Source organism: Neodiprion pinetum, chromosome 4 (genome assembly GCF_021155775.2).
Source record: "Neodiprion pinetum isolate iyNeoPine1 chromosome 4, iyNeoPine1.2, whole genome shotgun sequence".
Taxonomy (NCBI): Eukaryota; Metazoa; Arthropoda; class Insecta; order Hymenoptera; family Diprionidae; genus Neodiprion; species Neodiprion pinetum.
Genome location: NC_060235.2, coordinates 22,615,215 through 22,641,892, shown reverse-complemented (window position 1 = coordinate 22,641,892; position 26,678 = coordinate 22,615,215). Strand labels below are relative to the sequence as shown.

General features: G+C 41.4%; 2 protein-coding genes across 3 annotated transcripts in view; one reads left to right on the top strand and one right to left on the bottom strand.

Moving 5' to 3' along the window:
- Positions 1-26,678, bottom strand: part of Hipk (Homeodomain interacting protein kinase) — a 123,408-nt gene that overhangs the window by 49,232 nt on the left and 47,498 nt on the right. For both annotated transcript variants that reach the window (XM_046621119.2, XM_046621120.2), the window contains exon 4: positions 13,776-13,999. The gene's annotated coding sequence lies outside the window, so the exon portion shown is untranslated. The remainder of the gene's footprint in view (positions 1-13,775; positions 14,000-26,678) is intronic.
- Positions 8,451-14,833, top strand: LOC124216548 (uncharacterized). The gene is made up of 2 exons (XM_046621145.2): positions 8,451-9,062; positions 13,820-14,833. Exons 1-2 carry the CDS (start codon positions 8,771-8,773, stop codon positions 13,969-13,971), a joined length of 444 nt encoding a protein of 147 aa, XP_046477101.1. The 5' UTR covers positions 8,451-8,770; the 3' UTR covers positions 13,972-14,833.

The following is a 26,678-nucleotide window of genomic DNA, read 5'->3' as shown; positions in this document are numbered from 1 at the left end:
TAAAAAACACTATTCAATTATTAGTTATCATTCTCGAATCTTTAATTCTCAATAATGAATCGTTAAAATGAATTGAAAAACGAGTATTGCAAAGGCGCGGAAAGAAAGGGATCAACAGATTTCGGATGCAGGCTTAGGGACGACGGGTGCATAGCACCGGAAAGTCTGGAAGCGGAGTGGAAGTTGGGAATGCATATGGCGATGGGAAAAACTCCCTTTAATTACTCGGTATAACGACCACAATTCGAAGGACCACCGATTCATAATTGTACTCATTATCCCAACTAGAAAACCCAGTCGTATCCCCCTACGATTCCCGCCTCTCCGTTTCTCCGTTAATAATTCAGTTTACCTACCCTAAAACGCTGCTTGGGGGTAAACTGTACATACATGGATAGATACAGGCAATTTTCAAACTGCACCATTTAACACGTGGCGTCATCTGTTCGATCGTGTGAACCAATACCGAGTCCATGTGAAATGGATTATACAGTATCTGCACCGAACGGACTCTCACTCTCTGCAGGTAAATCGTTGACCTGGAATTATTTTGCAAAGTGAATAAGATATAATTAAGTTTTTCACATTGAACTGCGACATTGCGTGGTGTCGTAAAGGCAGCCGCAGGATGTTCCCACAGTGAGTAACTGAAACACGAGAAGAATTTTATCTTCCTCCATACATTGCAGTTATATAGATCCATGATATCTCTGATTGAAGAGCCGGGGTAACGAATTCACGCGTGTATCATCGTCGATTTGCATCAGGCGCGGTAATATCGTTGGTTCTCATCGTTGAAGGTTCCGCAGCTGTTACCATAAATGTTCGGATATGATATCCAGGTGCTAAATGGGGGGCGTTGCTGGGATGATGATGCCACGCGAGGAGGGAATCCCCGAGGATCCCGAACGAGAAGGGCGCCGTTTTCGTTTTTTGGTCGGCGTACCGTGAGCAACGAACCATTGCACGCGAAGTTTCGTTTGTGCATAACAAACCCGTGCTCGGGGATAAACGGTCCATGGTAGAACACAATAAAATTGACGAGTCCGGCAAGTTGAAATTCTAACTCTTTAAAACGACACTCGATATACCGAGAAAAAGATACTTCGAATTGAAACACACAGTGTTACAGCTATCTGGGTTATAATTAGCTGAGCCATAAATGCTAATCACCTGTACTGCGATTTTCACACAATGATTAATTTGCGACCCTAATTTTCAGTAGATTATACTAATCGTCGTCCTGCCTCGTTTGCTAATCCGATATCCACCCCCCGCCGATACATTTAATACATCTCCTGGAAAACCAATTAGCCGTAATTGCCGATCGTATAACAAGCTCGACGGACGGTTGATTCTCGATCTGCACAATGCTCAAATACTTTTCGTTCCCACGATATTTTTTACCGTTACAGTGTGTTGTAGTAGTGGAGACTATGAAATTCCTGTGCAAGTATGATAGATATACATTTTTTTACGGTATTGAAAATTTTTTGTACACATTTCGAGAGCCAATTAAGAACTTTGTTTGCATTAACCGAAACAACCACCCTCGATTCATCACATCGTCAATTGGGGGATGATTATAGGTTGGTAAACCCCACAGAACGCATGTTTGTTTTGATTTTAATCGGAAGCTCGTCGTCTGCAGTTGGCTGACAATAATTGCGCTAGTCATTTAGGTTTAATTACTCCGTATAAACGGAAGTAAATATATATATGATGACGGTGATGACTCTATCTCAGCGATTATTCTACTTTCGTCCTATTCCACATTTTATCCGTTTAATTATTATATATTGTTCAATTCAGAAAGCAAACAGCAGGCTTGACGATGTGAACTTTATGATATACACGAGATATATCGTACAGTATACAGGAGATCAGATGTTGTGTATTAAATACATAGACACCCCATATGGGGTGTCAGTTTTACACGAACATGAATGTGATGTGAAGAATGAAAAAAAAAGAAACGGAAGGAATAAAACGTGCGGTCGCATCTCGTTATTTATATTAAGGGCATCGTTGCATGTAAACGCATGTAAGCTTTCAAACTCCCGCTATGAAAATAAATTCTATAATATAAGCTTGTTGCAGCGCCATATGCCGTCATACATGCACAGTGAACTCTCCGCAGCCACTCTAAACACGCGACGAATTTTCCGTTCATTGCGTTTTTCGCTCCAGGTATTATTTCGATGCTGCTATGGATCTACCATGCAGTTTACGGCAAAATTAAACCCAGCGTAAAAAAACCGAGATGAAAAAAAGCAAATTAGAGATACTTACAGGCTGTTTTCGACCAACTGCGAAGGTGAACAAGGCGTTTCGTTTTCCCGGAAGGCCGTCGCTTTTCAGATTTGTACCTATAGTCAAGTGTCGGAGGTTTGTGGCGTTGGGATCGTCAGCTGTTCGATCCGAGCCCAAGGAGAAGCGGGGCTCCCTTTAAATTTTAAAGGTCCGTTCGTCTATTATATTCCTTCTTCGAATCACCGGCGGGATTATCGTAGCGAGAACGGTGTCGTCGTCGGCAAGGTGCGGAAAAAAGCATTTACATGGGAGGTGGGGAAGAAAAATGACTGAAAAAATGCAGCCAGTCGCAGGTCTCTGAGGAGAGCGTCATCGAGTGTAGGAAGGACCTGCAGACATTTAAATTTGAAAATAAATTTTCCGTACGAACCAAATGATTTATGAACAGCGTTTGGGACGCGGTGGCGCTAACGTATAAGATAAGTGCGCGATGGACGAAGGCAAAAAAAGTGCATCCGTCGATCCTCTCGTGCATCTGGAGGGCAGCAGCCTCGGCACGCGCGTCAAGGAAGGTAGCCACGCGCCAGAATCCAGAATGGTCGAAGCTGAGACGGACCCGGGTAAGGAAACAATGTGCTTGGGTGTTTATTTTTTCAGCCCGCCTTTTCAGGGAAGAAGTCTGAGAAAATCGGTGGGTGTTTGTTTGAGGAATGCAGACGTGACGGCGACGTCTCGAGAATCGAGGATCGAGAAATCGAGAACGCTTGGCGCAGATGCAGGGCGTGTTTAATGAGCCCGGTGCACCTGCCGCTTTTATCCCGCCTGCACCTCAAGGAGTGGCGGGAGGAAGGAAGGAAGGCTGCCGCGGTTCAACCGTTATCGTTCGAAGAAACAGGCGGGAAAAAAGTGATCGTTGGTGCAGCGAGTCACGGCCCGGGCAGCATCAACGGATTTCTCGCGGCGATCGGTAAGCGTAGGTACGTGAAAAATCTGGGCTGAGAGCCGAGGGTGGCGCATTGCAGGAAGCTGCCTGGAGGAACAGGATGTTTAATTACTTCCAGCATCTGGCCAGACCAGACCGAGCACCCTCTGCACCAAGGGAGAGGGAAGGAGAGCACGACGTCCCAGGATAGCGATCTCACACCCCCACGAACAGACCGCAACCAGGGAGTGAGAGCCCAACCGACAACTGGGATACACACATCCAGCTGTCTTTTCTCCCGGTCCTTATTTATCGCGATAGGAGCGTCGGAGATAGAGAGATGAGGACGGAGGAGGGCAAGGCAAAGAGAAGAGAGGAAGAGGAAGAGGAAGAGGAAGACGGAGAGGAGAGGAGAGGAGAAACGGAGAAACGCACTCCGGCAGATGGTTGCGGGAAAAAAAAATCAAACTGGCCAAGAGCCGGCAACCGACTTTTTCGATAGACAAAAACAGTAAAAACGATACTTAAACCCAAAGAGTTGGCAAAACAGATGCTCGATCATGATTTACGACACGATTTCGACAAAAACTAAAATATTGACTCGTCGCAATCTGCTGATCATTGAGACGAATATTACGTCCAACGATGATCAGTAACCCTTGACGCCAGATCGGTAGATAAGAACGACCTCGAAGAAACTGGAAAAAAACTCTGATAATTGTTCTCACGTTGTGGAGCGGTACGAGCAGTTTTTATGGAAATCGAGGGATCCCGAAGCCGCACGCAACCACCGTGAACATCCTGCGTTAAGCGTGTCCCTTTGGCATACTCACCCTACCGAACAATTTCACGGTGTATGACAATTCGTGCCAATTATTACCGGATACATTACATAAATGGTGTTAAAACAGCGCGCGGGACTTGCGAGTCGACGCCTGAACTAAGCGCGTTAAACGCTACGGACGTAACGTGAGTAGCCGATTGACCAGGCGCTGAAAGTATTTAAGATACACTCGAGCAGTCGTTCTCTCGGAGCTCTTCAGGAGTACGGCAGCAGCACTCTGAGGATACGCGGTTCCACTCAATTTTTTTTTTTTTTTGTCTTTTTTTTATTATTTTACTTCTTGGTTTTCTTCTTTATACATTTTTTCTCGTACCTCGTCTTCGCGTCCGTTTCCTTCGGAGGGTCGCGTGCTGTTTTCGGCTGTTTAATATGGTAAAAAATATGAGGGAGCCTCGCTCTCAAGATGAGAGCCAAATTCCTACTGCAGCACTCAATTCGGCGATGGCATCTGCATACGGCAACAGCTGCCGCAAGAGAGCTGTTTATTAAAATGTGGGTATAGGTACGCGCGTATTTGTGCCATGGATGTGCACGCACGGTCCTTCTCTCATTTCCCGAAAAACGGAAACTGCCATGCTGTCACATTGACAAAACCCCTTTCACATTTAATGCCCGCTGCTGCACAGACTCCAGTTGCAACCTCTCTCTCCCTTTTCATCATTTTCACCAAATCTTCACCCTTCACTCACCAGCATTGAATACCGACGTAGGGTGGGTGAACAAGCAGATGAAAAACGATTTCCCGATGTATCGTGGCCAGCGGATAACCGCTCAGGATCTGCAGCCTCTGCTTCAAGAACCTCGTGTATCAAATTTCACAAACATTCGGCTTCTTTAACGCGGGACAAAGAATTTACATCACTGGGTCCACTCTGGGCGCAGTCGGTGAGCCGATGAGTCAACGACCAGCGAGTATGTGCCTAAGCCGTAGGTAAGAAGCTCTGGAATCCGCAAATTTCATGGCGTAAAATCTGTTCAAAGATACACGGCCCTCGTAACTTTTCTCCGCTGTTGTTTGGAGCTTCACTGCGTAAAATCTACGCCATAGATGCGAGGCCGCTTGACCATTCGCAGCGATTACGAAGAAAGGTTAGCTACACCCTGCGGCCAGGCAGATGTGAAACGATTTGCTCTCTTTCTCTCTCTCTCTCTCTCTGTCGCTCTCTACCGCCTTCCAAAAGGGTAGACTTGAAACTTTCGTCGCTCGGGATACTCGGCGAATGAACGGCAAACGCGATGCTTCATCAGCTGTCGTTGGCACTGTACTTGATCTTAAATAAAAGTGTTTCCAACTCTTCTGATAAAGTGAGAAAAGAGCATACACGATGCATGACTAATCCCACACGAACACCGAAGACCCAAACTTATTGACACTGCGCTATTCGCTTCACCCTTTCTCAGATTTAATAACAAAGAAGAAAAAGAAGCCGATCAAATCACCGTGGCGAGTCGGAGAGCCGAGAACGCACGAATCTCGACGTCGTAGAAGTTAAATTGCTCCAACCTGACGATTGGCAGAGCGGAAGTTGGAATTGGCTGCGCGAAAGGCGGCTCATAATGGGTTCTCGGATGGACGGACAGGTAAACAGAGAGGAGGTGGGCGCCTTTGACGGATGCTATTTGAGCCGAGATTTCCCTGGCAACTGAGAGCGTCGTCGTCGTTAGCTCGGTGTATCCGGCGCGGGAATATCCAGGTCCCGGTACCGCGTTGCGCTGGGAGAGGAAAATAATTCAAGGCGGTTCAGTTTTTTACCCGCGAGTACTGACCCGCTCAACGATCCAACCGCCTTTGGAAGCACCGCGCCGCTTCGCAACGCTCTCTCGAACGGACAGGAATATCGTCATCGACGGGCCTAGCGTCAATTCTATTTTCAACTTCAACAGCTCATCGGGTTTTTATCGTTCCGATATTTTTTCACGAAGCTCACCGAAGGGTCTCTCACGATATCTACAGACGTAACGTAATCGAGCTCGATGTTCGGCGAGCTTGGCTACACAATTAGAGTGCAAGTTCATCCTCGACATCTGGAGTGGGTGTAGTATCAACCTACAGAAACGACGGTTGAGTCAAGCGAGAATCGCATCATCGGACGAAGCGGTTAACCGAAAAACCGTTAGTCGATTAAAGCACTTTACTCCCCCGCCGCACATGTGAACTGTGTGAAAAGCCCATAGTTCAAATCTTCCCGAAGGGCAGCTGAGGCCTTCGTTCATACGTGTACGGGAGTAAAAAGACGCGTACCAAGAGTTCGTCCCTGCGGGTTTCGAGCCAAGGTAATCGGGACCTCCCCTACACACTTGATACAACTTCCGGTATATCCTACGCGCGGTCTCCAGACCATGACGGAAGCCGGTGCTGAGAACGTGACGTCATTACACCCCCCAGTGCCAACAATGCCCGCCCGGTAAGAAAGACCCCCGAGAGTTAGTCCTGCGTGTTCCTCGTAGCAAAGTTAAAGCAAGGTGCTCATGCGGTGTATCGACTCTGATTCAATCTTTCTCCGCGTGGAGAATTTTGTGGTTACGTCATGAAATTATTATTCTTGTCAAGAATCTTTAGATATTCCTTGAATAATAAATCTCATAATTCTTTTTTTTATTCTTACAGCTAGTGAACAGACATTCTCCATAGAGTGTAGCTGGACAATCTCGGTCTATTCTTAGAAAGAAATTTGCAAAGCAGAACGTTTACTGTTTATTAAGAATTATTTTCATCTACGCTGCGAGAACCTCACGTGCAAATCCTGACCGTTGAAAATTGCAATATCGCGTAATGATATCTCGGAACATGAACTACATGGTGTTTGAAACGGATTCTTTTCAAAGCCTCGCAGCGCACGTTTATACGTTCGAGATAATATATTCTCGGTTCCGCAATTAAATCCCGACACGGTTCACCCCGGCACCTATGCACCAGACACCTAGTTCACGAGTGTAGAACGCGTTACACGCACGTATGTACATCGGGATGGTTAGATCGCGGCCGTGACGGTCGTTCATGGTGTTGGTCCACCTGTCGCAGGCCCGCATGCATGCGCAGAGAGCGTACCAACCAGCCGACCATCCAGCCTACGGTACAGATCGTCGCACATCGCGAGAGAAGGAAAGCGAGCGTGGGTACGAACAGCGATGTGCGGAGGAGGGTGCAGGGCACGTATGGCAGTGCGAGTAGATCTCCCTCGGGATCGGCTTTCGTAACGGTCAAATTTACCCCCATACGACCTGCCCCAGCACCACCGTGATACCCACAATCCCCATAGCCAAGCGTATATGTATCTCTCTCTCTCTCCCTCTCTCGCTCTCTCTCTCTCGGTCCGAGACGGTGCTGCAGGTATGAAACGTGGGTACTGAGAGACACTCTGCAGCACCAGGAAGCAAGGTGCATTCTCAGACCGCATCACGCACGGGTGAAACACCCTATAACGTCGCCATTCATGATAGTCGTACATTTTTTCCCAGCGTTGATATATCGATGATCTATAATTTTTGGAATCCCGATTCGCGGTCTATGATCGTTGTAATTGTTCTGCACAGAGGTCAAGTCGAGCCGTGACCGTGTTGCGATAAAATCAATTCACGCTGAAGGCATGGATAAAATCAAAGTCCATAATGCATATGCAATAATTGCAGATTTTCAGAATAAAATATACCTGAACAATCTGAACACCTATCGAGAATCTTTTCAAAGCCTCTATGTTTGGTCAATTCATCTCGCCTTCCATGGTGAAGAAAAGTTTCTTTTTTCCTCACGCGTTCTCTAACTTGAAGATTCTTCTTCCACGACGGAAAGATATCATAACGATATTTTTATTCATTTCTATTTCGAAAGTTTCATTTTGTCTTTGGAAGTTACTTGTTCTGCCCACGTTCTAAAACGAACGCCTTTAATAATCGTACCCATTCTAAGTTCAAGTCAATTCAGTAAGGATTTCATCATACAATTCAATTCGTGTCTGGTGTATGCGAGGAGCTGCTTATAAGAAAGAATAATGACAGCGATAATAATAACAACAACAGTAATAATAATAATCGAAAAGGTAGTTCGTGCCATGTTTCTATATAACCATATACTCATATAGAATACACACATGTTTGTTTTTTACATATATATACCTATGTATATATTTCGTGTATTACATATATATACCTATGTATAGAAAAGGTGTCGTTGTTCCGGGTTTTAAAAATTGCTCGTAAATAGTAAACAGCTTATGCAAACTGTACACCTACCCAGCATTTATACATATAATGACACGTAATCCGTTGAGTGTATGGATGTCCGCGCGCTTTTTACCGCGCATTTAAAACGGCGCACCAATCAGATTTGAATCGAGTTAAAGAACATGGTGGGGAAGCCTCGTGGCTGATCGCCGAGACCTTTTCACTTGGTGCCTGCGCCTGCACGCACCCCATGGAAGCCAGAATAAGTCTGACCACCGAACGCACCGGTCGTCAGAGGTTTAGGGACTAGACGCTACATATTAAGAGTTCAGTTTGTTGTCTTTTTCTTTACCCTTCAGATTTTACCACTTCTTCGAGTTTATTTTTCAAAGTAAACTGGGGGATTTCATCCGGTAAACAGGACAGGCAGCTAGATTTTCAAGTGTCGGTGTGAAGAATAAATATTACCATACTCTTCCTTGCCAACTTTTCGAACGATAAAACGAACGGAAAATTTCGCAACAACGACGAGTCAAAGAAAATCAAAGCCACGAGAGGCGCCGGAGGGGGAAAATTCGCGATTCGAAACAATGCTCGCAGCCTCGATGTGCCGTGAGGTGCACTTCACGGTGTTACCGCCGTCCCTGGTTTCCACGGTACCTCGATGTCTTTTCGGCCAGCCGAACGCCAAGGATACGGTCGATCTTCTTCAGGAGGCGTTGGAGATGGAAAGGGCAAAATTTTCGAGAAGATGGGGCGTCGATCCGCGGTCCTCGGAGGACAAGGAGAACAAGTGCGGAGCAGCAAAAAGCAAGCCTAGGACCGGCAACAAATCCCCGAGGAAGAGGTCTACCCCGTATTCGCGGCAGACGAACATCCACGGTATGTTTGAATAAAAAAAATCACACAAGCTTACGGACACGTACGAAACGACTCGAATCATTTATCGTATATTCAGCTGATTGTACGCATGCACTGATTTTCTCACGCTGCTGCACGGGTCCTGAATATTCCCCTCATTCGTTTCCTCTCGTTGTTCGACGATGTCGACTGATTTTACGACTCGATTATTACGTGACTGTTCATCGTGGTGAAGAGGCAACAAACGGCCCGGTGTCGTAAAGAATCAGATCAGACACAGTTTTAAACAGATCACCAGCTCTCTCCCTCGGTCACGGTAATTGTTAAAGTCGTAACTCAATCAAACCGTACGACTTAATTTAGGTTATACTCTCGTTACTGCGATGCAGCGTAACGTGTCGAGTCAGCGTCGAAGATTTGAGCAATGATCCCGACCATCGGCTCGTCGATTCGCGAATCAACCAATTCGTGCTTACGTGGTCCTGCACCCCGAAAACGAGGCCGATCGCCGATCGAGTACTCGGCCCCTTCGATTTTGGCGGGAAATAACGAGTCGCGGTGCAACGGTCGTAGGAGAGACGCGGGTTGCGTCGGGTCAGGGGTAGAGCCGGCATGTATTGGTAGTCGCCGGTATAGCCATGGTCGCGTGGCTCTTTCAGGCCGAAACAGGTTTCGCCCTCCTACCTATACCCCAAGTGTGTAGAATCGGACTTGATTCTTCCCGGTTTCAGCTCCTTGTTTTACACATCGGTATGTACCTACGATCCTCCGGCTGAGGTGATGCTGCGCGTTTCGGGCTACCGTTTCGACTCGATTCGAGCAACGAAGCACAACCGCCTCGCATCTTCGTCACTTTTTTCACACCTACGCAGCTACGCGGCGATTCGTTCGTTATTATCACTATCCGGAGTACACGTTCAGCTATCGAGAGAGTCTCGTCTCTGTTTGCATGATCCAGCGCCATATGGTCTCGGATATTGTAAAAGTAAAGAGAGGAAGACGAAAGGGAAGAAGAGAAAAGAAGAAAAGGTATAAGAGAAAAAAATATCTCTTCTCGGAGTGAATTGCTCGGTGAGTCATGAGCCAACAACGCCGAACGATTTTCGTGATTCATCTCTGGTAACCGAAAACGGTGAAGGTGGAATGCCCTTTATATACAGGCCTAATTCTTTCCCGAGAAGAATGCGCGGCATCGAAAGATATTTCCTGTGGTATTTTTCTACTCCCCTCCCCCCTTTCTTTTCTCGAAACAATTCTCTTTCTTCTAAACAGTTTCCATTCTTTTTTACTTCGTATCACCGTTTCTTTCGCCCTGATAGGTCGACTCGTTCCTAGGCTTGTATACGTATAGATACATATATAGATACGTATACCAAAAAAGAGACCAATATCTGTATAGAAGAAAGAGCAAGAATTTTACTGCTTGTTACAGATAGGAGATTATTCTTCTCTTTTTTACCCGCGTATTATAATTATACGGACGTCATTCAAGTGGTTTCGTTATCTTTTTCCTATTTGTTTCCTGCACCGTTCTCAATCGGGAAGAGAACACTTTTTGAGAGTGCGTAGAGAATAAAGAAAGTGAAAACTCGAACAGGAAAACTTTCCGTACTCTGGAAAATCATCTTCTCGATCCGGAAAAGCGTATAGATCGTATTGTAAACAAATTAAATACTCTACCGCCGATGGATTGTGCAGTGGCTTTAAATGCACCACCTGCTCTCTCCTCCTACTACTACTTCTTTTTCCATTTTTTTCCTCTTTACCTACAACACTTTGATGCAGACTGTGCTGTGGTCGGTATACGTTTCAAACGTCTTTTCCCACGATTAAAATCAGCCTTTAAAAGAAGGAAGGAAGGAAAGAAGGAAGAGAAAGGAGAGACTAAGATAGAAAAAGGCAGAAGAGTAGAGAGCGCAAGGAAGGGAAGAAGAAAAAGGAAACACGCGATCTAACACCATAAGGAAAGACCTTGGAGAGGTCGTGCGCCATCTGCCTCAACCTACAACTAACCATACGCGCATGGAATTTTCATAATATAGAAAAACGTGCGCGGCGTGCGTCGCAACGCGATGGGTCCCTCTTCACACTCGAATACCTAGGTAAACGCCTGCCTGCGTTTTAAGGTCTTTGTTAATCGGGGATAGAATCCACCGATACGATTGGTTGACACGGTAAGAGAAAGGCGACGATAACGATGACGGCTGTTGCAAACTTCTCCAGAAACTGGTCGTCGAGCACAAGTTTTGAGAATTTCAAGAACAAGAAGTACTGCACGCTGATCAAAGAAGAGGGGAAATTTTGGCGGGTAAAAATGTCACTTCACCGAGCCACGGTGAAAGACACAACGGTTGAAAGACTCCCACGATTTCCTTCCACGGTCACGAAAAAGGTAGTGAGCAGAACCACGCGACGAGGAAAGAATAGAAAAGAGAAGTAAAGGAAAGGAAAAAAAGACGAGAAGAGAAAAGAAGAGAAGAGAAAAGAAAAGAAAAGGAGGTGGGCCGCCAGGGGTTACCCTCTGCTTCCACCTTTTTCACAATATTTCTTAAAAGAACCTCGAGACGTTGGTTGTTGTAAGGAAACAGATGTGACGGCGGTGGCGGTCAGAAGAACCAGACTACGGCTAGACTCCCGCCAAAAATCTAAAGAATCCACCAAATTCTGTCAGTTTATAAACGCGCTCGCGAAATGCCCCGCCGTATGGCCCGACATCGCGATCGTTAAAAGTAGCGCACAAAAGATTCCGACGGATTGGTTTTTCAATTATCAACCTAAACACTTGAATCGCTCCGGCGATCCAAGAAGACGTTGTTATTCTTTGATCAAATCATCCGGAGTGTAATCAAGTGTACGATTTCACTCGAGAAGAATCGAGCGGCAAATGTGTTGTATAATGCATCAAGGACGTATAATCTTTGGGCAAGATCAGAGAAGTTCTTGGTTTAGAGTGTTTTTGTTTTTACTGTCACTGAGTTCGCGGTTGCTTTTTCTATCCAGCTCAGGTCAGTTCGTATGCATTAGTTATCTAAGAACGTCGGGCAGCCCATACTTTCAACGTTCCTTCCTTCCCTTCGCTATCGAGGGACTGCTCTAAAAACACTCTCTTTCTATTTTTCTCTCTTTCTTTTTATAAACGCAACCAAAACCAGGTTAGCCACGGCACTCGGCCTATTAAAGATTTTAAAGGAATGCACTTTGTTTCCGCAAACAGAAGTGGGCACCTATACCTGTACCTACAACCTAGACCACGCCGCGTCGGTCAAGTATTTGCTTCTCGCTTCGAGCCGACGATCAATGCTGCTAAACCTTAAATAACCGAATCAGCAATCAAGGCTATCTCGCAAGATAGCTGGTCGAGAGGAAATTTCCCGCCAAATTTTCGGTCACCAGGCAGCTCTGCACCTCGAATCCGGTTATTTCAAGTTGGGACAAGGGCGCACCTGCTGTCACGTGTACCTTAAACTCGCCTCGGACCCAGAGGCGGGACTCTCTTTCTTCCCTCCCCTTCTCTCCTCTTCTCCCTACTCTTCAACCTCATCCTTATCCTCCTCAGGTGCTACCTGACCAAAATAGGGTAGTGATGGACCCACCATAGTTATACGTAAAAGAGAGGGCTGAACGATTTCCTCGGGCTATTGCGCACCGCGTGCAAAGCTGGCCTTTGGTCGTTTCAAAACCAGCGATGGACACCAGACTACGAGAGTCTCTTTTCATATTTTCGTTCGGCTAGTTAGGTTCTTAAAATTACTACTGAAAGGGAGAAGACCAGTTGTCAATTAGGATCTAGGGAATCACATCTGATCATTTTCAGTCTCTCGTCAATATTTTATCCGAAAATATCACGTCAGCGAATCGGCGGTTTATTTTCTCAATTTCCTACGAAACTTGTATTTACCAAATATCGGTACATGCTTAACTCAAATGCATAACCATCGACGCTAATGTCGTTACTGTTCCAAAGCTTCGCTAAAGAATAAATAACTATCTAATCTAATTTAATACAATCAATCGGTAAGGTTCTTCCTGACTTGTTAGAGCTGCGATCAGATTTTGAGCAAAACGCGAAGAGCAATTTCTGAGCTATTCGGGAAAATTGAATTTCTTTGTCCGATAATAACTCGAAAAGAGATCGACCGATTTAGAAGAAACTTGTTAAAGTGCTTCGACATGGTCCGACTTAAAACTGATTAGATTTTGGAAAAAAATTGGTTAATCCATCCAGGTTTTCTGCTTGTATCTCTTCTTTTATACCTCTTTTTCTGATGACCACTCCAATAACAGATCTGGTCTCTCGATAGCGAGAATCGAAGGATGCAGGACGTATCGAGTTGCGTATTCGCGTTGGGCGTGATTAAAAGAGGAACGTGCGATACGCGCGCGAGTGAATTCCTCGAAGGGATTTCACGGGCCTTCGAGCACCTATCCATTCAAGCTTTCCATGTGTCCATTATGGGCGGGTATACCGCATGCATAATGCCCAACCGAATAACACAGATGCTGGGTGCTGAGTAGCGATACGACCCGCATGTCGCGTTATGTTTGCTACAGTGCACCCGGATTACGCGCCGTTTGAACACTTGTGCTCTACCATCACCACCCGACGTAACTGCACTTCTGGTCTATTTTCAAAAAAAAAAAAAACGCGAACTCCTTTCGTAACGCATTATGCGCATCGTACGCGCTTACGTATCAATTAGCGATCCGTTTTACTTATTCCAATTACTGACTCACCAATGTTTAACCCCTTTAATCGTGTCCCGTCTTCTTTATTGCAGACTTCTGGCGTTCGCGAAAGGCTTACGATTCTAGCAGCAAGAAAATTGTCTCCACTTCATCGTCATCCTCCTCGTCGTCGTCTGATGACGTCGCCAAACAGACCAGCAACAACGCAGAAATATCAGGATGCACCTCGACGTCATCTTCGTAAACCGAACGTACCATACATCAATTCCGTTCTGCAAATATGCAGAAACAAAAATTGAAAATTTTAGTTAGAGGTTAAACACACTTGCGACATTCTTGTATTATTAGCTTGTATATTTATTACTATTATTAGTATTATTAATATTATTATTTTCTCCTCTTTTTTTTTTATTTTTCTTTCATCCTGCTTACTTTCCAATTTTTTACTTTTTTCATACAATTCGTTTTCTCTTGGATTGTAGTATTTCTTTTTATTTCAGACAACAAATGTTTGTTCTTCCTTCTTTTTCACCTTCCAATTGTAAATATCATACTATACAGTATACATATAAAACCGCGTGTATGCGCATTATAATATAATTCGCGAGAGAACATAATACGGAGGTTTAGATGGATTTTTAATTTGAATGCAGTTTTTTTTTTATTTATTAATCAATTCATTTTCGTTTCTGTTTTTTCCCCGCTAATACAATACGTTCAATTGATATGTTAACGATAAATCGTCGTGAATTATCACAATCCGTTTAGATTTTTACGATAATCGTGTCAGACGTATTGAAATTGCACAGAAAAGGAAAAAAAAAAAAAAAAACAAAACGGAGAGAAAATCCACCACAAGCCTGAAACGGTTGTTCCTTGATATGTATATACATATTTGTACGTTGGGCAACATATGCAGCGCCTCCAAAGACTATAAATATTTATTCTTGAAGAAAATTTTGTAAGAAAAACAGAGAAAAAAAAAAAAATGATTTCAATCGGATTTTAATAACGGTGAGAAATAATGTACGGGCGAATATTTGAGTCCGTAATGCTAATTTTACACTCATGTTAGCGAGACTGAAAGAGCGAGAGATAATAAGAGAGAGAGAGAGAGAAGGAGAGTGAAAGTGATTTAACAAAATGACAACATTTTTTCCTATGTGTATTAGACTGGGCCAAAAAAACGAAGAATTTTTTTTTTTAATGGTACTGTAAAAACATTGTTCATGACGACAAATAAAAATTATCCTGAAAATTTGAGCCCTAACATTGAAATTGTATTCAAAAGTAATTTCAATGTCGAATAACTTTTAAAGGAGTGAATTTCATGAGAAATGTTAAGAGACCTTTTTTGTAGAGCATCAAATTTCCCACAAAAATAATTGTTTGATCTATGAAAATATTGATTTTTTTGGTAATTACAAATATCAAAAATTCACACAAAAATTTGAAAAAACAAATCAATGTTTAAAGCACGATTACAAGGAAACGGCTCGATCTACGTCAATTTAGTAAGAGAGCTTTTTTGTAGGAAATTTAATTTCCTTTACAAATATGGATTGATAAAATTTTTCACATTGATAATTGACGGATTTTGGGTAAAAAAAATGCGGTAGCTGTTAAAAAATCAATAGCTGTAACGATACACCCCTTAATATTAATATTAAGGGCTCAAACTTTCAGGATAATTTTTATTTGTCGTCATGAACAATGTTTTTACAGTACCATTAAAAATAAATTCTCCGTTTTTTTTGGCCCAGTCTAATGTATATCTGTTTAGATTTATACACTATACGAACTATACTATAAATAAAATCGAATCTCTAGTCATTAAAGGCGTAAAAATGTAATAAATAGAAATATGTACAATAGGGTGTTAGCGATAATCGCGTAAATTATAATAAATAAAAAAAATAAAAGTGACATTGTCTGAAAAAAATCATATCGAATCAACCTCTCCTTAAAAATAAATATATTATATCTTGTACAAGAATTATCGGCGAGGGTAATGAATATCCTACATACGACAGATATATGCACGATTTCTATACCTATAATAAGATAAACATATTTTCATTGATAACAATAAAATCGCGAGTGACATAGTCACTGATAAATTGACGTGCATAAATTATTCGAATGCATCCGTTGCAGTATAATCTTTATCATTATGATTATTACTTTTATCATACATCATCATTATTATCATTATTGCAGTAATTAAATTCTTCGTCGATCGATCACGTCAACTCGAGACGGTGTCGAGAGGGATAAGAATCATGAAATTTCAATCCGATATGGATTATAATACGTAAACAATATTATATTCTACACCGTCTATAATTGCGGTATATAACGCCTCGTCTTTATGTACAGGGTATGACAAAATTGTCAATCGTGAAATACCGTATTGAGTTGATCCCGATGAGCAAAACCGAGAAAACGACAAAAAAAAAAAAAAATGTTTCGAAGCTCCGTTTAATCATTTTTTTTCACTTGGATGAAAAATATACAAGAATTATAGAGAAATAGAAAGTACATTGTAACTTCGAATGGGTTTTATTGACTAGAAAATAAAATTTGAAAGTCAAAAATCGGAGAAATAACGTCAGGCTTGGATAGTTTCTGGCATGTGCACGAAAAGTATCGTACATATACTGTGGATACATGTATACATACGTGTGTGCTTTGCAACGGTCGGAAATCAATTAACTTTCGGTATAAAGTATCGATAGGGGGGAAAGTCTCGCAGTTCAATTATAATTTATATAGACCCATATGTGCGCATCGGTACAGCGCCGCTCTATTCGGTTAAGATATTTTCCGGTGCTTAAGCGTATGTACCTATAGTGAATTCGTTTATGTATACGACTGTAGTCTGTACGGGTATCGGTATGTATTTAATAACGTATGAATTATACGAAATTGAGTTCGACGTTATGACATGCTAGCGGATCGTCGTCGTTCGGGCGTTAAACTTCGTTAAATAGAAAATCAAACTCATTAGGCAACCCCTGCAACGGTCAAACTATCAATTTTATTTCATTACATGTAACATCCACAGTACACCGTGTATTATACGTCATATACCGACCCTGTCTTGTACAATATTGTTATGCAATGCGGCGAAGTATTCTGAGGAAAAATAACGATTAACTATTTAGAAAAAAGAAATCGCAAAAAAGAAACTACTTCATAAACGGTGGAGGAACATGAATTAAACGAATATAAAACTCGATGGTCGTAATAATATTAGAAATTTCGTTGTTGACAGTATTATTTGCAACGAGCGTCAGCGGATGAACAAGGATACGAGATGTCTCGACTATACCGCATGTGTAAGCGAATGAAAATGATTTCCATTATGAAAATAGCCAGCTAGGATGACAAACAAACGTTAACCCGCCGCGATGCGACCCCCAACCCCTAATCATCAACCCCCCCGGTTGTGTCAGGGCGACCGAGAAGCAGCTTCGGAAAGCCCAGCTGCACCGGGTGTCTGCGGCGTGGAGGAGGAGGATCTGCGTTATATGTAACGGGCATTCCGTGCCAACTCAACTGCAGGCAGGCTTTCATCTCACGGATTACAGTTTGATTGAAAATTTTTGTTTCATTACCCACAGGTTTGTTCATCATCAATTGTTTGGAAAGTCAAATCGACCTTCATTACACTGTACATACACAATTTCAAACTGCTCGTTACAGAGTGATTGGTATTAAAACATAATTTTTTGTAAAAACTTTTAAAATACAGTCTCAAAATAAAAAAAATGAAAAAAAACCAAGTACATCTAAACGAAGTCTGAAATTGAATGAAATTGAATGAAATTTTTAAGAATTCTGAATAATGTTTATCGGGATACTCGATGCAAACACGTTCAAATAATTAAGAAACTGAAAAACGGTTGTATTGGAAAAAATATATGCGCATTTCCAAAAATTTCAACATCAACGATTATTATACCAAGTATGTGTGTGCCTACGAAAATCATTGATGCGAGTAAAAAACCGGACCGAACTGGCACGGAATGTCCCATACACGGAAGCAACGTCGAGTTATTATGGGATTCGTTGAAGTAAAACCCATGGCGCACCTTACCGCACATACATATATATAGTTACATTATAGCTTAAGTTCCGTCGGGGCGCATCGGCGCTGCTTTCTGTGTGAGGCCGGGTGTATAATTAGCCGTGTAGTGCACGCGGTCTCCTCTCCTCCCCCGCCAAGGATCGTGGGGGGGAGGGGGTAGCGGGCCCCATGGGGGCCAGGAAGGACCCCCATGGCACGCGCGAGCCCCTCCAGGTGGATCGGTACGTTACGAAAACTGCCCAGGACGACGACGACGACGACGACGAGGACTTTACGTAGGTACATGTGTGCAGGGGGACGTAATTTTTCCCGCATGCGGACCTGACCGCGGAAATTCGTCATGTCCCCTGCGCAAAACTGCGGCGTGCAGCAGGACGATAAACTCTTTTCCCCGCGGGTTGTTTGCCGCACGCAGTGATGTGCAGCTGCCTAATTCGCTTCAAGTCAAAATCAGCCCCCCGCCACCACCCTTCATTCATTCATCGCTTAGCATCCTCTTTTTCTCCTTACGGAATGTCACTTCCGCCCGTTCGACGAATAAAACGAATCGATGAAAATTTTTCGTCGACCGTGGGTAACCAATACTGCCTCCCCCACCCCCCCAACACAGAAAAAAAAGCAAGTCATTAATAAATACGTAAATAGAGAGAAAGTTTACATTTATATATACGTCTATCGATATAAAGAATGTATTGTAAAATTTATCTGCGTAAGAAATATGTGGTACAATATAGTAATAATATTAACATGTTATAAGCGAAAAGAAAGAGAAAGGAAAAGTTTCTCGAAAAATTCACGACATTTTTGAAAATTTTTATTTTTATAAAGTAGCTGGTATATGTATTATACATGGAAAATTTTCATAGGATTTACACAAGACTTTATTAGAATACCTTTGTAATTATTATTATTATATGCTATAATTTTTTTTTCATCACCTGTCAGTTCAAGCTCAATAATTTTATTCAATGTAGAAAATGATCGCAGTAATAATCCAATCGAAATTGAAAATTCGACTTGCACACAACTTTCTCGATTTTTCTTTTTCTTATTATTATGTTTTTTGGAAACGCCGAACAACCATCAATTGCAGAGGGCAGAAGTCGGATGTTTGTCGTTGGCTAAACACGCGCGACACGAGTCACGCGCCTCCGGTTCACGATTAGCCTGATGACAGTTTAAAACGTACCTCGATGTATATATCGTATACGTAGGTACTGGAAACGGGGGTTGGTTAGAGTCGTTCAACCCTCGAAAGTTGAATTACCTTCCATACATGACGTGCCGCATTAGGCGTATCTGTATACTTGTATGCCAGGTATGTAATTAAGTTCGTCCGTTCGGTCGTGTCAACATTTTCACCCCGTCATCGTATCAACATGAAATAAAATGCCTAACATTATCGGGTCAAAATTTACGCCAGAGAATTTCTACACAACGTAAATAATATCAGTGTCGTTTTCTCGTTTCCTTTTTTTTTTTTATAATTGTTATTGATATTTTTGAAAAAAAATAAAATCTCGTGTCGAGTTCCGAATCTTTGTTGAATGTTTATCGACGTGTTGAAATTTCATTTGTACTCTTTTTTTCCTTTCTTATTCCCCCCCCCCCCCCCCCCCCCCCCCCCCCCCCCCCCCCCGATAGATGGTGAAAAATCGCTCGTTGTCAGTTTGTTACTTTGTACGTGATCCAAATCAATGTTGATTTAACATTGAAATGAGATACTTGAGGTGTACGTATATAATGGGTATAGGTGTATATCAGTGAATCGATAAATATATAATGCATAACCGTTCGAAACGACGAAATCCACAAATCGTCGTCGTCATTGATTTCATCAGATTTCGCATATTATTTTCACCTCTATAAATATATATGTATAACTGGCAATGAAAAAGAGAAACGAACGAGATATGTAATATATGTATCACGTTTGTATCTAGCCCCGTACCTACATAGCCAAAAGTTTATCATAATGAAAAACAAGCGGCAAAATCGCGCGGAATTTTGCTACTCTGATATATATATATATATATATATATATATATATATATATATATATATATATATATATATATATATTTACAATTCAGAATTGTAAATTTCGTATCGCGAGAGATTATTTTTAGAGATCCTATGCAGGGTATATAATTTTTTCAAACTCTGCGTAGTTGTTTTTTTTTTTTTTCTTCTCCGTTTCCACGTTCGTCGGCCTCCTCACTCCTCAGCTTATGTAAATTCTTGTTTTTCTTATATTATAGGTACCTATTCGTTTTTTGCTCCCGCAAAGCTATATACCAGATCTGAATAACAGCTCGGTGTATAAAATTACACCTTGTTTCGCGTATTCCAACAAAACATATACCTGCACGCATGATGTATAAGCTGTAGATACATACTAAAATACCGTGTGTATACAAGTATGTGCGTGCATGTATATACATATATATATATATATATGCATACAAATGTACGCATACGTTAAGAATTTGTTGACACGTGGAGCCCCTTGATTTTTATACATCGAATTTGTATTTGGAATCCGATGTTACATTATGCGTACACATGAAAATCCGATCGCAAATAATTCACATCCGCAAATCCGGAACTTTTCACACGGCAAAAACACGTGCGAAAGTATAATCCCCTAAAGGCGTTTCAATATTGATCTCGCTAAAATCGATTGATGTATTACATAATTAAAAATTGACAACTGTTAAAAAAAATGTTAAAAATTGTATGAAAAGAAAACAACAACGACAAATAAGGAAATAAAAAGCAAAAAAAAAAGATCGATCGAGCGTGAAGTTAAATGTGGTGAATGAAGGGGAAAGAAGAAACTTTTAATATTATCGCTTCCATTTCTACACTGCCAATATCGTACAAACCGAAATCGATCAATCTTCGAAAGACCGTTGCATGATCCATGCACTCGCGGTGATTTGAATCGAGTGAAAATAAACCGTGAAATCATTTGGAGCGTCCTATAAAAAAATTCCGATTAAAAGTTCGTGAAGAGAAAAAAAGGACGAACCTTTCTCGAGACGACGAAGAAAGGGAAAGAAAGAAGAAAGAAAGAAGAAAGAAAAAAAAAACGAAGAAGATTCAATGAAATGAAAATAAAGTAAGCATGACGCACGTTACAGAAGTTCGTTCGTAATAAATAATGACAACGGTATGTTACTATAATCGTAAAAACAGTCAGGAAAGCGATAATAATTTATGTTACGAAAAAATTCCGGTAGCTGTATAAATTATACATAATGTCACCATGCCATGGCTGATTGTGAGTTATATAATTCGACTCGTTATCGTAGATTATACCTACATATATGTATAATTGTATACAATAATACACATAGGTATAAATGATACATAATATATGTCCACTGCACGCGCGTGTAATGTATAATGTTAAAAGTAACGTATGGCTTCTGCTGAACTACGTAAACGGTACCTTATATCTACATATATATATATATATGACGATGGCAGTGGAAGAGAAGAAAGAAAGAGAAGAAGAGAGGGATAAATAAATGAACGGCATGAATAGGACTAATTGAAGCGTCGGTTACACCCTTCGCCCTGCTCACCCTCTGGCGCTTTCTTTCTCTCTCTCTCTCTCTACACACATTTCAAATTTTTATGCGCATCACACCGAGACTCGAAAGAGAGAGGGAGGGAGAAAGAAACGAGAGAGTCACAGCGATTTACATAACATTATCATCGTTGTCAGAAAATAATTGCATTGGGCGTTCCGCGCCTGTTGCAATATTAAATCGTAACTAAAAGAGAAGTAAGAGTTTTTTACTTTAATTCCATAAAGTAATACGAATTTTTGAATTGTCGCTATTGCTTGGGATCTTTCAACGCGCGTTCGAGTGAATTTTACCCATTTATTTACCTATGATACGGCGTAAAAAACACTCGCCGAATCATTAAGCCCCGATGTAATAAAAATAACCCAAAAATTCAAGACCACGTCGATGCGCTTCGTAAATCTGTAAAAAAGACAAGCAGCCCGTATCCAATTTTTTCGGCATTCGCCCGATACAAGTACTTGATGAACGTTACGTTTATTATACCTGCGGAGTGCAGAGAGCTGCATGGGTATCCTTAACCGCGTTTATTTCCATCTCTCTTTCCCTCGCTCTTTACCAACGCGGTAAATGTCGCTCGACGAGTTCATTAAGGTGCTCTATGACGCCTATTGTCGGATCCATCGTAACATAATGTTGAAAAGGTCCGAGAGGCGCGTGCATCACGGGACGCTTTGAAACTGCACGAAGAAGTCGTCGCCCCGGTTAAACCGCATTTGTTGTTATTTTATTTATGCGTGTGTGCGTGTCTCCCCTCTCTCCACCTCCCCAACCCTTATTTTTCTCCTTTTTCTCCTTCTTTTACTTCGTTTGCCCCCCCTCCCATCCCCCTTCCCTCCACTCCTCGTCAAATGATACTGTTTGTTTGCTCTTTCCTCTTCTTTTTTTTTTTTTTTTTTTTTATACCATCGCGATGCGATACATTGATTATATTACACATACGGCTGCTAGGTGAAATTCAAACGGTCTGGCGAAAAAGGGTTGGAGAGGAGAGAAGACTGCACGAGTTTTGTGAATGCTACGTTATAACCTTCATTAGTGTCACTCTTCTTTTCCTTTTTTTTTTTTTTTTTTCACGATGACCAATCGCTCTCTTTTCTCGTCCGCATTTGAAACCGAAAAACTCCGCAGCGGTCAAGCGAATTGTCGGTTACAACGGCATTCAATATTATTATGCAAATATAGACCGTGTATAAATATATATATATATTAGTTGCACATTTTCGAACACGTTTCACGTACATTTGTACATACATACATGTATATTGTAGGCATTTAGCACGGTTATTAAGATCACACAGCCGCATAAGCATAATCGCAGAAAACCAGTATGCGGTAATTTAGTGTGCTTTTGTTGCTAAGTAGTTACGGTATCGCTAATTTTCTTGCTGCATACATTTTCTTGAAAATGGACTGGGAAAATGGTGCTGACTTGATACTCAAGGATGGGAAAATTTATTGCTCGTTCGTTGATAATATTTTGCTCTGAATTGATGAAAGAAAAATTTGAGTTGTGATGGCTTGAATATCAAGTCAGCATAAACACCATTTTTAACAAATATTCACAGTAACAAAATCGGCAATAACGCAACTAATTAGCAATAAAAGAGTACTAAATTACTGTAATTGTTTTTTTGTGGTTCTTCTCGTTCCACGGTGTCAGCTTAATAGGCGTGCATTTAGCAAACTGTACTTAATACACATTCGACAAAAACATTGTGAAGAAAAAAATAAACAAAAACGTCGAGTATCTATTTCCAGAAGGGCAGAAAATTGAGGACGTAAAGCTAATCGCCGTCTTTGTTGTGAAATGAAAAAGTATAGCAAAGCTTCTAATGTTTACACTCATGATACTGTTGTGATTAAATTTTTTTCGATTGTCATTAACATTCAAACATACAAATCAAGTGCAGTCAGATTAGTTAGTTGCTTAAATTTTGAGCGATTCTTGTCACAATGTTGGGAATTAATACGCTATTTCAATTGATACCGAGTAATGATCTCAGGCTCGATCCACCTGTCAGGGATACTGTTATGACCATCTTGTTATAGATATAGTTTTTAACTGTACCTATGCGTATACAATCTCTATAAATTAATTTCCAGTAATTAAAGTACGAGCGAATCAGTTTGCAATTTTCGTTCAATACGTATAACAAGCTGATAAGTATACACGAATCCATGTGTGACAAATGTCCCGTCTTGTCATTACCAAGAACTCGGTACAAGAAATAATCAAAATTTACCGCGAAACAAGTGAAGAGCTGAATTAGAAGAAATAATCTTCTTCCAGTGAAGGAAAGAGGGGAAAAATAAAAAATCACCCTCACCGAACCGCATGTTCAACTTCCTGATGAAGCTTACATAGACTGCCTCTCGATTCTCGTATTATACATATATATTTTGACGTGCCCAGCTGCCGCAGCATCCCGCCTCCCTACGCGACACGTGGTCCAAGTCGCACGTGTCTGTTACACTGCCATGTCTGGTACGCGTCACGCGTCCCCAATTTTCATCCCCTACGGCAGTGACTTCCGCTCCACGGAAAAGACTTACTTTTGAATCCTCTCAATTCCCTGATTTATGTATATAAAAATTTAATCAAATTTTTCACGGATATATTTCCGTTTACTGCGGATGTATCATCGTTATCGCAGTTATAATTGAAAATTGAATAACAATGATGATAAACTTCAAAACTTAGCGTAAATGAAATGTTTTCAAAATACGTATAAGAAAACAAGAAGTAGAATACGATTGGAAGAAAAAATCGTTCCATGTCGTAAAATAAAACCAATCCTCGAAAGGATCGCGAGAAAAATTCTTTTTACCTGTAAATGTGTCGAGAATTTTGGAAGAGAAACGTTGGAAGTACGAAAATATTTGAATGTGAACAACTCAAGGCACTAATGTATGAAAAAAATTAGTGTTTCAGAGGAAAAATATAGGTATACCTATCCACTATCAGCTTTGAAATTACAAAGAGTTGGCAGTACGAAACAAGAGAGCGGCAGGTGTCTAGTTTGTTAAATCGAATCGCAAAAGTCCCACGGGGGATTTAATGCAACATCCTGGACGCTGGTCACTGGTCAGCGGACCAAGACACCGCAGAACTGACCGTAATATCGATCGTGGATCATGCAGTGTTGGTAGAGGGATGGAGTGACCGTTGTTGGGCGAAACGCTGCAAGTATATAGGATAGGTATCCGTACAACATTACACACAACCGAACAAGTCGAGGCGAGTAACCGTATTTGTAACTCCTTGTGTCCCACGCTCCGTGGCCTGCATGTAGTCTGCACCACAAGTGCAACTCTCTGGGAAATGAGCTTGGTTGGATCTCATGTTCCTTGGTCTTTGAAAGAAAAATACGAAGAATGAACGAAGAAGGAGAAAGTAGAGAGCGCGAGAAAACATCGAGAGTGTAAAACTGTACGTACAGTAATGTTCGTTAGTGCCATGGACTTCCGGTTAATTTATTTGCGATCGGAAACAAAGTGCGAGTCTCAATTCTATACGAATTGTGTGACAATTAATGACTGGCGGTGCAGCCGACGTGGAGAGAACGGGAGTCACTGTCACATAATTCGTGTAGAATTGAGACTCGCATTTTGTTTCCGATCGAAAACAAGTTAGCCGGAAGGTTGAGGCGTTGGCGAATATTACTGTAAGTGGTTTGATATTTTTTTTAAATGAAAACTGAAACGAGTGTTATTTCTATAAAAATTTCATGTGTCTATGATCAACATAGCGTTCGTCTCTCCTGCCACTTTCGTCGCAAATAAACTTTGTTTGGAAAAGAAACTCGTACCAGTTTTGATTCGAAAAAAATAGTGAGCCACTGGGAACCCATTAATGAATATTACTCTACCTACTTCTTAATTATGCATCGTTTCTTGTAATTTTATCTACGATATTTTTTAATTCTTTCGTGTATTTTTTTTCATCCGTTCAATTTATGATATTTCTCCTAACTAAACTCTTTCGTTACTACACTCTTTCATAATTACAGCTCATCGCTCAAATTGGTGACAAGTCTATTTTCTATGACAGTGTTCAAGAAGCGTAAAATCAAAAAAAAAAAAAAAATTCGAACAACCGTTAAAAATTTGCAACACCCAGAGAAAGCTACTGTAATCTTGACCTAGGACACGTATCGAACATGTTTCACACCCGTAGTTATGTAGATGGATTCGTATGCACATAAATACGAGTACGTGCCGTATGACGAAGCCCGCGCGTACATCGAACGAATCTTGTTAAACTGCGAATGTCGCTTTATACGACGCATGTGTTTCAAGGACGTCTCTACAGAGCTTATCTGTACACTATATAGGGTAAGAGGTACTTGATCCGTACGTAACGTGTGTTACATATTCGATCTTGTTATTGCATGCGAGGTGGATTTTACAGCTGGTGAATGGAACAGAATAGATATACAGATAGACGGATAGATAGATAGATGGATACGTAGAGAGATAGATCCTTTTTTCCGCAAATTTCCCGTCTCATTATTTTAATCGTGATTTAAAGCAACTGAGACTTTTATACAGTATGCAATAAATTTTGCATCATTATATACTTTTACTCAACTGTACAATAATTGAGGACACAACAACCCCTCCCTGAACTTTCTAATTACAAGTACATGATTGTGTTATATTTTTCAAAGTATTGAATGTTTTTAACGCACGATTTTGCATAATGTAGTAATTCTGTCGTTTGCACGAAGTCACGAATAGTTTTAAAAAATTGACGCAGTAAAAGTTGACGGGTGACCCAACTTCATTGATTCTCGAATTTTTCCATCAGCTTGTTTATTTTCGACGCGAGCTATCGCCTTCTGGATTCAAGATTTCCGCCGCCACCACTTTCTACAAAATAAACACCTGAGTTTTAGAAATGCCGGTATCTATGATTGAGGATTTGCACAAACCCATTGAATCATTGACTTGCACACATTGAGCACATAAATAATACACATTGATAAAAAAAAGAAAATTTGTTTCTCGTCGCTCCTGACTTACAGCGTCGAAATATTTCGTCTTATAATTTCGACGTGTAGATGTAAGTTATGTTTAGAATCCACCCTGCTGTGGCTTAGGGGAGGGATAGTAGGTACGCAAGATAGTCGGAAGCGTGGTTAACGTCGTCGCCCTTGAGGTGGAGTTTTGACTGCAGTTCGTTATAATACAGCGGAGTTCTAATTCTGTCTTGGTTTCACCCGGTTCTCTCCCGAGGGAGACTCGCGGGCGAGA